The 13,998-nt window shown below is 37.9% G+C and overlaps 1 protein-coding gene across 1 annotated transcript; it reads left to right on the forward strand.

Annotated features, from left to right (window-relative positions):
* Positions 1 to 2,810: 2,810 nt before the first annotated feature.
* LOC110717623 (nodulation protein H-like) lies at positions 2,811 to 13,893 on the forward strand. The gene is made up of 7 exons (XM_021896370.1): positions 2,811 to 3,104; positions 3,807 to 4,033; positions 4,117 to 4,344; positions 10,000 to 10,030; positions 12,186 to 12,365; positions 12,444 to 12,599; positions 13,347 to 13,893. Exons 1-7 carry the CDS (start codon positions 3,075 to 3,077, stop codon positions 13,512 to 13,514), a joined length of 1,020 nt encoding a protein of 339 aa, XP_021752062.1. The 5' UTR covers positions 2,811 to 3,074; the 3' UTR covers positions 13,515 to 13,893.
* Positions 13,894 to 13,998: the final 105 nt, after the last annotated feature.

Consider the following 13,998-nt stretch of genomic DNA (forward strand, 5'->3'; position numbering starts at 1 on the left):
TTTATCGGATTAAAATGTTTTCTAGGCGTAGGAATAATTAGAAAATGAGAAGTCGTTGAAGCTATAAATTTATACTTCGTGTAATCCTGTTTGCTTGCATAATTGCAGAAGTGATGTAACGATTATTTCATAGTGGCTGGAGTTTATGCACACTTGAAAAATTAAAATTGTATAAATAATAATATAATAATATAAGATTCTAATTCTTCATTTCAGGGAAATTGACTTGACTAAATTCAGGTTTATCCAACATTATATTATACTTGTATGAATTAGCTCCTACCAAGATCTTGTCTTAGCTTATCGATCATAATACAATCAGGCACGTATGCTAATATTATACTAACTTCGACTTAATCTTGTTCTTTTTAAGTTTTAAGAGTATATTGATCTATTTGATCAACTTTCTCGATAATTTGTACAAAATGTGAACTAACTTAGCCAGCAAGGCCTTAGAAGAGTTTTGATTCTGATAAATAGCTAGGACAATAAAATAGATAAATAAATTTGCTACAATCAACCTAAATAATTTTTCTCTACAAAATAGTCCTTTTTTTTTGGGTAAGGAAGAGGCCTTGGTAAGGAAGAGGCCCTACCGGGGCAGAACCTTTCACAAATCCTTCCGGCCCGGGTTAGTGAGCTAGGCACTTTAGGATGGAGTTGGGGAAGGGTAAGGGAATCCCCACCCCAAAATGTCTCTAGTGAGGCAAAATCATCTAGTTATAAGTCTTAAAACTAACTGTACATCTAATTCCGTATTTACTGCCTAGCTCATAGTTTGTTTTTTGTGTACGTGTATTTTTCAGAGAGAGATGTATATTACCTAAAATACATAAGATTTAAGAACTATGCTTTTAGAAGGCTGTGATTAAGGGTTGAAAAATGACTCTCCAATTATACAAAAGATGGGATGTGGATATGTGGTACAGTGTAGTCATTTGGAGGATTATAAGTTTATAACCGAGGTAAAAAAAACATTTAATTACAGTTAACACTACTTGATTTACTTCTTAGTTTTTACAGTATATTTTATTTAAGAAAATAAATACTCGTATAGCTAGGTGTAGTGGAGTATAATACTTCGTAGGAGCCAGTTCACAAACACTTCTAGCAGCCTTGCTGAAATTGATAATTGAAATTAGGATTAGGCCAATGTCATGCACTCATGCTAATACGGAGTACAATTTATTATTCTGCTCATTAGGCTATTACTGGAAAGCTTTTTTTAATTAGAATAAGAGTTGGACACGTTTTTGGGTATTTGACTAATTAATTTCTATTCAATTTTGTAATCAGGTGCATTTACGTTAACCGTATATTTTATAATGCTAATCATCTTTTTAATTTCGATTCAATTTCCGTAATCTATCCCATACACGCTATGACGCTAACCTTCTTTTTATTATTATTAATAAAACTATTACGAAAAAAATAAAGTGCGCTTATACGAAAATAAATAATTATAAAGCTTATAAATTTTTTTAGTACTTCTATCTTTAACTTAAATAACGTATCATTTTACGAAATGAATAGGGCTAATTAATCTTAAAAAGAGCATATTATGATGTTATCATCTTTAGAGAGTATTGGATTGATTATATAGTGATACATACAGGTGTTTTTGCAGTTTCTTACTTCCTCTGTACCAAATTTGTTAATTAGAACAACTAATAATAGCTAAACAACAAATTATATAATGTACAATACACAAGCAGCTACTTGATTGGCTAAACTAATTAAGTAAAACTACCGACAATCAACTGTCTAATTAACCGAGAAGGGTTAAAAAAAAAAAGTCACAATCATGTTCAACACGATGATTTCAAAAATCGCGCGTCTTTTTTTCGTTTAGAGCACTTACAGCAATGAAGTTTTTCTTATCTAGAATTTTTTTTTCACCAAAATATTACCCCACCAATGAATTTCCCCATAAAATATCTAGAGAATTTGGGAATTTTTTCTCTTTCCCTCTTACTAAAATTTGCTGATAAAGGGTGGGGTTGGTGAGCGAACTTTTGGGTTTGTTATTGGTAGGAGAGTGGTGAGAGAATGTTTGGGTTTGTTGTTGGCAGGATGAAAAAAATTCTTTTATGAAAAATCTGATGTGGAGGAGAGGGAAAGGTAGAGAAGGAAATTTTCTTCTTCTTTGGTGAGAGTGCTCTAAGATGATTGTTCTTCTGATCAGAATTTACACGAATGAAACTCCATCTATCTCTCAATTACGTGTCACACCATTGTCATATCAAATAAATAAACAAGACAACTATATTAGTCACTGATTAATAATATTCCATGCTTTCAATAACACAATCTAATGCTCAATCTATGTTGAATGCCTTCCTCCGTCTTAATTAAAGTTCTTATTAACGTTTAGATGGTGTGTTATATGCATCCATTAAAATCTATATATGTGAAGTCTCTTACATTGGTAAAATAGACTAAAAAAATTATCTTACTCGTATAAGATAAGGTTACTCATATTATGACGTCATTATTACCAATTAGTCATACTTAGCTAATACTTCAAAGTATCTAACTCATTAATCCAGGCCGAGTTGACTTATTTATAAGAGAAATCAATTAACAATTTTTTTTTTACCTAAAAAAAATGGAGTACTCTTAAACAAACAAAAGTAAACGGTCAAAAACACAGACCCATTCACCTCGACGACAACGATTGCAATTGCCACGTCTAATTTCTGAAACATGACTACATGAGTGCACAAATGTTTTCTCCCAAAAAAAATAAAAATTATAAATAAATAAAAGTTGGTAGCAAACAAAAAAAAAAAAAAAACATTTTTTTTAAAAAAGTAAAAAACCCAAATTTCCTTGAAAAAAGCGGGGTGGTGGTGGAGGGGTCAGCAGACTCAGGACTCTGCTGCACTCTTAAAGAAAAAAAAAAAAAAAATGCCAGAACTTTCTTCCCGTTAATCTCTTCTCTACTTCGTTTCAGCTTTAACTTAACCATCATTAACTCTCTTAATCTTTCATTATTATTAAAAGGTTTAAAACAATTTGAAATCTGGGTTTGTTTCATACCATTCCCTTTTTTTATTTTTTGTTGGAGAAAAATGGTGGGAGATTTGCGTTCTTTCTATAAGGTATGTTCCATCTTTAATTTCTAATTTCCTGTATTTTTTTTTAGTTATTGAACTATTTTATGTTGAAATAATCTTGTGGGTAGTTGTAAGATTTTGACATTTTCTTAAGTTTTAGTATTATTTTCCTTAATTTGACTATAAGATGCTGCAGTAGAAATTGTGGGTTTTTGGGGTTTGCTGGGAAAAAAGTTGTTTTTTTTGGTAGTCTTTATCATCAGCAAACAAGATTCTATTTTTAGTAAGATATGAGTTTTAAGGCTTGTTATTAGCAGCTAAAAAGTTGGTGAGTAGTTAATTTAGTCAAGAGAGATAGAGAAAATGGGGAAGAAAACAAGAGTGATTGATGGGATATGCTTTTCTCTTGTAACGAATGTGGTTTAGATGTAATGAGTTAATGGTAAAGTTTTGTAAAAAAAAATTCTGATTTTTTTTTTTTTTTAAATCATTTGTACTGTTATTGCTATTGAGTATAATGTAATTAGTTCCTTTTTAAGTATGCAATTGCATGTTTTTGAGCTTAATTTTGGTGGATTGTGGTGAAACTGTTGTTTGGTTTATAATATATTACATAGGTTCTTATGTAATTTACGCGCTATGCGGTTAAAAGTATTTGTAATTTTGTGGTGGCTTGATCAGTGTAGATTGTAATTCACAGGCGATGTCTTCTTTAGTGATATTTAATCTGCATTTTGTGTCATACAGGATACTTTTGTTCTTAGGCCTCCAAAGATGTCTTCTCTGATAGTAAGAATGATAATGCTAGTGATTGTTACAGTATGTGGAGTTTATATATGTTCAGTCTGTCTGAAGCAGATAAACACCCAAACCAAGTCTAGTATTGAAGTTATTGAGAGACTGAGAATAAGTTGTGAGGCCAACCATTTGGATTATCCATATCTGCATTACCCACAGCCTGAAACCTTTAGCAGGTAATGCGGTGTTGCCTTAAGTCGATAATCTTTTTTGTGTGTGCTTGAATTGGATTGTGAGTATTGATTTCCTTGTGTTTTAGGGCTGAATGTTCCGGAAATCCGGTCCGGTTCTTTGTGATTGTAACAATGCAGAGATCAGGGAGTGGATGGTTTGAGACGTTGTTAAATAGTCACATGAATGTCACTTCCAATGGTGAGATATTCTCTAATAAGGAAAGGAGAGACAATATCTCCTCTATTATTCGGACTCTTGATAAGGTTTACAATTTGGATTGGTTCAATAGTGCTTCCAAGAATGAATGCTCAGCTGCTGTGTTGTGCGACAGCGGAAGCAAAGGTCGAAAACAAACAAGAAAACAATAAAGAAATTCAATGCAAACAATAAGAACAACACCAAGAATTTACGTGGTTCACTATCGATGTGATAGCTACGTCCACGGGCACCGAGATCGAATGATTTCACTATAAACTGGCAAAGATTACAAAGATTACAATGAAGAACTTAATCACTCAAAGTATTCTCTCTCTTGTGTTTCTCTCTCCGTTACCCTAATAATGATAATAGGAAGTTTATATAGTAGTGATTCCTAATTAAGATATACTTAGGTTACAATATCACAATATGATAAATATTAAATTCGTAATCGCTGAAAAAACCCAGATCGCCCGGTCGGGCGAAGGCCCGCCCGATCGGGCGCGAGAACACGTCTTTTCCAACAACCGAAGTACTCCAAAAAACCCCTTCCGCCCGGTCAGACCGGGCAATGTCCGCCCGGTCGGGCGAAGGCTCGCCCGGTCGGGCGAAAGCTCGCCCGATCGGGCGCGCGAGAGCAGCTTCTTCAACGAATTTGCCAGGCACCTCTTCTTCTTCCGCCCGGTCAGACCGGGCAATGTCCGCCCGATCGGGCGGACAAAGCTACGAAGTACGAGTCACCTAATATACTTATCAACAATCTCCACCTTGACGAGAACTCGTAGTCAGCAAACGACCCCATCAAGACATAGTGAAAAAACATCTCAAGCCAAACCCGATGCAGGACTCATGCATAAGCCATACATCCCGATAAGTCTTCAACCAAGACCCATCACATACTCGTCTCCAAGTATAACAACTCATAATGCTCCACCTGCATCACAAGCCCCGGGCAAGCTCCACCTTAATGCCAACACACCTACACCAGGAGCTCCCCAACTTCGCCCCTCAGGGCCTACTACATCACGTAGTAATCAATATTTAGCAAGTCTAAGCAATGTTTAAACTTGCTCAACGGAACAGGCTTAGTGAAGAAATCAGCCGGGTTGTCAGCAGTCCCAATCTTCTTCACCTTAATCCTCTTGTCAGTACGTAAGAAATGATACCTGACATCAATGTGCTTCGTCCGATCATGGTGTACTTGATCTTTAGCTAAGCAAATCGCACTTAGACTATCACAATACACTGTAGCAAAATCCTGTGCAATACCCAGTTCACCTACTAGGCCTTTGAGCCAAATAGACTCCTTAGCTGCAGAAGTTAGAGCCATATACTCAGCTTCAGTAGTTGACAACGTAACTGATGACTGCAATGTAGACTTCCAACTAACCACAGAACCACCCAAAGTGAACACATAACCAGTCACAGACCTCCTGGTATCCACATCAGCTGCATAATCAGAATCACTGTACCCAGTGACCAAGCATTCCTTACCATTCCCGTACACAAGACCAATATCAGCTGTCCCTCTCAGGTAGCGAAAAATCCTTTTCACCCCTTGCCAGTGTTCCCTCCCAGGTCGAGCCATAAACCTGCTTACAACACTAACAGCATGCGCAATATCCGGCCTAGTACAGACCATAGCATACATCAAACAACCAACCGCGTTTGCATATGGAACTCTAGACATATAAGACAACTCCTCCTCTGATTGAGGTGACATAGACAAAGACAACTTACAACTAACAGTAGTTGGCGTACTTATAGGCTTCGATTTTTCCATCCCAAAACGAGACAGAATCTTTTCAATGTAGCTTTTCTGAGTCAAGAAAAGCTTACCTCTAGCCCGATCCCTGTAGATCTCCATACCCAAAATCTTCCTAGCTGCACCCAAGTCTTTCATGTCAAACTCCGAGTTAAGCATCTCCTTTAATCTAGCAATATCAGATTTATTCTTTGTGGCTACCAACATGTCATCAACATATAACAAAAGATAAATCATGGAACCATTATCCAGCTTACTATGATACACACAGCAATCATATGAATTCCTGTCAAAACCTTGTGAAACCATAAAAGAATCAAACCTTTTGTACCACTGTCGGGGGGATTGCTTAAGTCCATACAATGACTTTAGCAATCTGCAGGCATAGTGTTCCTTTCCAGGAGCTTCGAATCCTTCGGGCTGCTTCATCAGAATCTCCTCCTCCAAATCGCCATGAAGGAAGGCCGTTTTAACATCCAACTGCTCCAGCTCAAGATCAAAATGTGCTACAATTGACAATAACACACGGATAGAAGTATGTCGAACCACAGGTGAGAATATCTCAACAAAGTCAACCCCTTCTACCTGACTGAACCCCTTAGCAACTAGCCTAGCCTTAAAACGTATTTGCTCAGTTTCCGACAACCCTTCTTTCTTCTTGTAAATCCATTTACAACCCACAAGCTTCCTCCCTTCCGGTACCTTTACCAGTTCCCACACTCTGTTCTTGTAAAGAGACTGCATCTCTTCACCCATTGCGGCAAGCCATTGCGCAGACTCACTACAACTAATTGCTTGTTTATATGTGGCAGGTTCAAATGACTCTACATCATCAGCTACACTCAATGCATAACCTGTCATCGCATCAACACAGCAATTTCTTCCCTCCATCTCTTCAATCAATCTAACAGGCTTCTTGATAACTCGTTTAGGCATCTCAAGAATGGTGTCAGGTTGACTAGATGACCCCTGATTAGATTGCTCCACCTCATCCCCAGAGTTAGAATGAGTAGGAGTAATCTCAGGTTCAGGAGTACCCGGCACTGGAACATCAGCATCATCATCAATATATTGTACCCGAGGTAAATCAGCAATGGTAGACTGATGTACCTCAAGTACCCCATCTGTCTGTAATAAATTGTCTCCTTCCCTTCTCAAATCTGAAATCTCTGCATTTTTAATTGAATACATGGTGTTTTCATCGAAAGTAACATCCCTACTAAGAATGACCCGACCCTCCGAAGGTGAAAAAATTCTAAACCCCTTCACACCATCCCCGTACCCAACAAAACACCCCTTCTTGGCTCGTGGATCCAGCTTACCCTCAATAACATGATAATAAGCAACACAACCAAAAATCTTCAAATTCGAAAAATTAGGCAACTTACCACTCCAGATCTCAAACGGAATCTTGGAATCAATTCCAGAATGAGGACCCCTATTAATGACATAACAAGCTGTTAACACAGCTTCACTCCAGTACCTCCTCCCAAGCCCTGCATTAGAGAGCATGCATCGAACTCTCTCTAGCAGTGTCTGATTAACCCGTTCTGCTACACCGTTCTGCTGTGGTGTCTTCCTGACAGTATGATGCCGACCTATACCCTCATCTGCACAGAACTGATTAAACTCGTCTTTGCAAAACTCTAGCCCATTGTCCGTTCGTAGCTTCTTGATCTTCCTTCCTTGTCGATTTTCCACCAAAGCTTTCCATTGCTTGAAAACTTTGAAGGCCTCATCCTTTGACTTAAGCAACCTAAGCCATGTGTATCGGGACTTGTCATCAACAAATGACACAAAATAGTGGTAACCTCCCATACCTTCAACTCTAGATGGACCCCAGCAATCTGAATGGATGTAATCGAGCACTGCATCAGTAATGTGAGCACCCTTGCTGAACTTTGACCTGTGTTTCTTACCAAACACACAATGCTCACAAAATTCAAGGTTGGCAACCTTGACCCCGGATAGAAGACCCCTCTTGGACAATAGCTGCATCCCCTTCTCCCCCATATGACCAAGCCTCATGTGCCAAATCTTAGTCATCTCCTGGTGAGATACAGATGCGCAAACCGCAGAACTAGGCAGTGTAACACCCTCAAAAACATAGAGGGTGTTCCTTTTGATACCCTTAAGTACCAACTCAGAACCTCTGAAAATACACAACTCCCCATCTGAAAACACACCATTGTACCCCAATTCATCCAGGGTACCCAATGAAATCAGATTCTTTCCTAAAGCAGGAACATGCCGTACATTAGTCAAAGTTAACCTCCGCCCATCAACAGTCCTCAACCTCATGGAACCAATACCTGTGACCTTACATGGAGCATTGTTACCGACTATAACCATACCCCCATTGCGAGGTTCATATGTATCAAACCAATCTCGACGTGGACACATATGGAACGAATACCCTGAATCTAGAACCCAGTTATCAGATAAATCATCAGACCTAGCAGAACTGACTAATGCTAAATCTTCCTCTGAATTATAGCTCTCATTCGGTTTCTCTTCAACTACAGCAGCCTGGGACTTGTTTTTCCTCACCGGACAATTATTCCTAAAGTGACCCGGTTCTTTACAGTAATAACATGTTTTAGTAGTAGTTTTACTAGATCCATCCTTGCCGTTTCCAGCACCCGACCCAGCATTGTTCCCCTTGTTAAACCCCTTATTCTTTTTAGACTTTCCGGACTTAACAAACAACCCACTACCATTATCCCCATTATCACTCGTAGCTTTCATTCTGAGTTCCCTAGTATGAAGTGCTGCCTTCACTTCTTCTAAGGTTATAGAATCCTTACCAACAACAAAAGACTCTACAAAATTCTCAAAGCTAGACGGTAGAGATACAAGTAAAATCAACGCAGCATCCTCATCATCAATTTTAACATCTAAATTACGTAAATCAAGCAAAATAGAGTTAAGTTTTTCTAGATGTTCCCGTAAGGAAGTACCTGACTGCATCCGGAGGCTAAACAACCGCTGTTTCAGTAATAATTTGTTGGTCAACGACTTAGTCATATACAATGACTCCAGCTTCAGCCACAATCCAGCCGCCGTTTCCTGATCAGCAACCTCCGTGATGATTTGATCATCAAGACTAAGTAATATGGTAGAGTGTGCCTTCTCTTCCATAACTTCTAACTGCGAGTCAGTCGGTCCGTCTCCTGACTCCGAAGTAGTACTCTTTGGAGCCAACGGACGCCATATCTGCTGTTGTTTTAACAGAGCCTTCATCTTAATTTGCCATAGCCCGAAACTATTTTTCCCGGTAAACTTCTCAATTCTTATTGTTGAATCTCCTGCCATTGTTATCTTCAAGAAACTCTCCAAGGATTGAACCTGAGCTCTGATACCAATTGTTGTGCGACAGCGGAAGCAAAGGTCGAAAACAAACAAGAAAACAATAAAGAAATTCAATGCAAACAATAAGAACAACACCAAGAATTTACGTGGTTCACTATCGATGTGATAGCTACGTCCACGGGCACCGAGATCGAATGATTTCACTATAAACTGGCAAAGATTACAAAGATTACAATGAAGAACTTAATCACTCAAAGTATTCTCTCTCTTGTGTTTCTCTCTCCGTTACCCTAATAATGATAATAGGAAGTTTATATAGTAGTGATTCCTAATTAAGATATACTTAGGTTACAATATCACAATATGATAAATATTAAATTCGTAATCGCTGAAAAAACCCAGATCGCCCGGTCGGGCGAAGGCCCGCCCGATCGGGCGCGAGAACACGTCTTTTCCAACAACCGAAGTACTCCAAAAAACCCCTTCCGCCCGGTCAGACCGGGCAATGTCCGCCCGGTCGGGCGAAGGCTCGCCCGGTCGGGCGAAAGCTCGCCCGATCGGGCGCGCGAGAGCAGCTTCTTCAACGAATTTGCCAGGCACCTCTTCTTCTTCCGCCCGGTCAGACCGGGCAATGTCCGCCCGATCGGGCGGACAAAGCTACGAAGTACGAGTCACCTAATATACTTATCAACATGCTGTTGGCTTCAAGTGGATGTTAAATCAGGTAAATATGATTCTAATTTCTAATTGTGTTTTGTTGATGGCCTAATGTCATGAAGCTAAGTGCTTGCCATTAAAATGTTACAACAGTATGACTTTTATCTTTAGAACTTCGAGTTAATTTTGTAAGTTGGACATTTTAAATTATTACATTTGAAATTTTAGGCTACAAAAGTGCCAATTTCGCCATTGATCTTGCAGCTAAGTCAGAGGTTTATGACCTATCAATAATCTCATTGTAAGATGCGAAGATCTAGTGAACCTATGCAATGATTCCATGGGGTTAAGGTTCTAGAATCAGTAGTTCTTAAGCAGCATCAGAAACACTTCCTGTTTTCCTGAATTGTAGTCTAGGCTAAATGTTGGTTACTGATTTTTGGTATAAGTACACTACTTCTAAAAACACCTTGAGAAAGAATGACCCCCCCACCCCCAATTAATTTCACATATATCATCTAGAAACTGGTTTCATCACCTAATCAACCAAGTCAGTGATTGAGTTTTCAATTACCATTTTACAAATGGTGTTTATGTAAAGAAACAAGTAAAGTGCTCAGCTAAAAATATGAATCGAAAGACGGAAAGACAGAGTAAAACAGAGGGAGGAGGGAGGGAGAGAATGACGGACATGATGTACTGTGTACTCTGTGAACACCCTTGTGGGTGAAGCTTCCATCCCTTGGGAAGTGAAATTTGGCAGTTGTTGGCTGCATTTCAGGTTGAGAATAGAAGAACAAGGTGTAGGGCTTCTCAGTAAACCACGACTATTAAGCTGGTCAACAGTTTATTGGATACAGTTTCACTGCCAGCCTGCAATAAGAGGCACAGGCTTAGTTCTTTGTGAGGAGCTTAGTTCATGATATGTCATGTCTGATGAAACATAGCACTCCCCTGTTTGGCTATTTCAAATGACAGTGGGTTTCTAAATTCTGATGGATATCAGATACAGCTGGCACAATTTTAAGAGAATTGAAGTATGGAATTTGGGAGTTTTTTGCACTAATGGATGTAGAGCAAGTAAGCTTACGGCTTGTTTGGTAGGTTGCGATGAATGTTGGTAATGGTAATAAATTTATATTGAATTTTGTTAAGGAGGTTTCATGCCAATGTCCATGGCAATGCTTGTCCAGTTTCAATGTTCTGTTATTCTTCATATATTCTCAATACAACCCATTACCACTTTAGTGGCGGAATTGAGTGCAATAAGAATTTATTATGAATCATACATGTTTGGATGGACAAGCATTATCATGAACATTGACTTGAGACTATCTTGACAGATTCGTATATAGATTCATTACAGTCAATTATCAATGTCTGTCAAATGAGCTGTTAATCCACTTGGAATATGGAAATCTGCATATTGACAAATTGCAGGTTGAGATGCTCTTTGTGCATTCTTGCATATTGTTGTGTTTAAAAAATGGATAATGAGAAGATTATGTAAAAGATCTTTAGAGCTCTAAGCTTGATGAGAAAAAGAGAGATTCATTGGAAAGAATGAAAGATGGTGGGCTGCAGATCTGGTGGCATATGTAACTGATTAACTTGGACTAATGAAAATCATTCAATACTCATGAAGTCATGAATATGGCTGATTGAATCGTTTTTATATGAAGATAATGCATGAAGTCATGAATATGGCTGATTGAATTGTTTTTATATGAAGATAATGCATCTTTTCTTTCATGTAACTACTGAAACTTTGAGAAAGAAATATCAATTCATATGGATCTCAACTCATTTTTTTAAAAAAAGTGATAGGTCTTGTATTCTTGTGTCCTTGTCAAGATATTGTTTTCGTCTCCATGAGCTTGATGCCAAGATATTGTTTCAAACATTTGCGGATGTTTTCACTCTCACTTTTGTAGTAGTTAGTTTAAGATGTACCTACCAAGCGAATGAACCCAATGTGTACTTGCTTACTAGATTAATTGTGCATAATTTACTCCCATCTTGAGATGCCCAAATGATGGTGGTGTACTGGTGTTTGTAATGGTAGCTGAAGCATTGTGTTAATTGTTGCCTATCTTTTGCATTGTCTTATTGGAAAATATTGGCCCATCTGTAGCTATGATGCTTTTTGGTGCATTTGATTTTCATCAAAGAGATATTGGTTAGTTGATACTTGACTCAGATTTTCAGCTCTAAATTTACAGGGGCTGATGGATTATCCAGAAGAGATAGTTGAATATTTCAACAGAAGAGGTGTGTCTGCTGTATTTCTCTTCCGAAGAAATCTACTGCGCCGGTATATTTCAGTACTTGCAAATTCCTTTGACCGCTACGCTAAGATATTAAACGGAACCCACAAGTCTCATGTGCATTCTCCAGAAGAGGTATGAACCTTGATCCTTCTTTTCTTTCTGTTTGTCTGTGTTATGTAAGCTTATCCGCTGCAGCTGATAATTTTGTAGGCTGAGACTCTTTCAAAATACAAGCCTCTCATCAATTCAACATCACTATTATCTGCTCTGAAGGAAGCAGAGTTCACAATGGCCCAGGCTTTAGCCAACTTCAACAGCACTAGGCATATTATTCTATATTATGAAGATCTTATCAAGAACCACACTGTAAGAACTAAACTGAGTGTTTTCTGTGTAACAAGAATTCATATAAATGCAATAATTATGAAATTCACAGTGTTAGCATTTTGTTGGTTATTGTGGTCCCCCCTACACCTTTTTTTTTTATTATTTTTTTTTTTTTTTTTTGTGGCAACTGAGAAGCAGAAAAAGCTTGACATAAAATGCTTGTATCATCAAAGACAGAAATTTTATTGGTTTTTGTGGTTCCCCCCTTATACAATTGTGACCATCATGAATCAATGAAATTTCTTGTGAAAAAGGTAAAACAACTTAATTGCAATGGATATCATTCATCACTGTTACCTGGCCTGTCAGATGATAAGGCATCACAGGTACCTTCCTCATTGTTTGCAATGAGAGTGACTTAAGGACTTGCTGTCATGAATATATTTTCTAAGAAGATCATATGACTGGATCTTAATATCTTCGCCTTTTCAGTATAATGGTCAAAACTGCCATAAGCTAAAGTTACTGATACACGGACGATCAAATGGTAAACAGGTGATGGTTGCTCTTGGGTATAGGGTGGATGGTAATATTAAGTTGATTACTTCAACATAATGCCATATGATCATTCTTACTGCAAATCTTGAGGGTATTATGTGAAAAGATTTTACAATAGTCTTTTTGGGTACCATTTGTGATTGGTAAAACTTGAGGTTTACTGTGTATAATTTCCCACTTTTATGTTTTGCCGTTTCTGAAGTGTTCTTTTTACTTATTCTTTTGCAGAAACTGGTGGACGTTCAGGACTTTCTTGGGATACCACATATGAACCTAACTAGCCGGCAAGTAAAGATACACAAAGGTCATCTGAGAGAGCATATCAAGAATTGGGATGATGTCAATAAGACCCTCAATGGAACAGCTTATGCGAAGTTCCTTCAACTTGACTATTGAACAGTTGTTATCAGCTAACAAGTGATACGGTGTATATAATGCTGATTTATAAAGTGAGCCCGGAAGCTGAGACCGAAGGCATGAAGCTTCCTTGTTGATTGGAATGTCCAACTTAATGTAACCACTTAAGTACTCTTTTGATCACCTCCCGTTTCTGTTGTCCATTATAGTGTAGAAATGTTCACAACAGTGATGTAAAGCCCCTTGTATTTTAATTATGTAGTTAGGATTATAGTATCATGCAAGTATTCTGAAATTTTGATCACATAATTCATAGGTTTTTACTGTGAAAATCAGAATGTAATTTAGAGGGAAAGGATCCCAAAGCTTGGATGAATTGTATAAACTTCTGTTGTAGTCTTGTAGACAATTCCATAAATTACAGATTGCCAATTGTTTTAAACAGGTTACGTGAAAGATGACTGCAAGGCCAAATATCAACCTAATTTAGTGAGTTGTTACTTGAAAATTCCGTACCATAGAA

This window comes from Chenopodium quinoa, unplaced genomic scaffold, assembly GCF_001683475.1.
Source record: "Chenopodium quinoa cultivar QQ74 unplaced genomic scaffold, ASM168347v1, whole genome shotgun sequence".
In the NCBI taxonomy this organism is placed as follows: domain Eukaryota; kingdom Viridiplantae; phylum Streptophyta; class Magnoliopsida; order Caryophyllales; family Amaranthaceae; genus Chenopodium; species Chenopodium quinoa.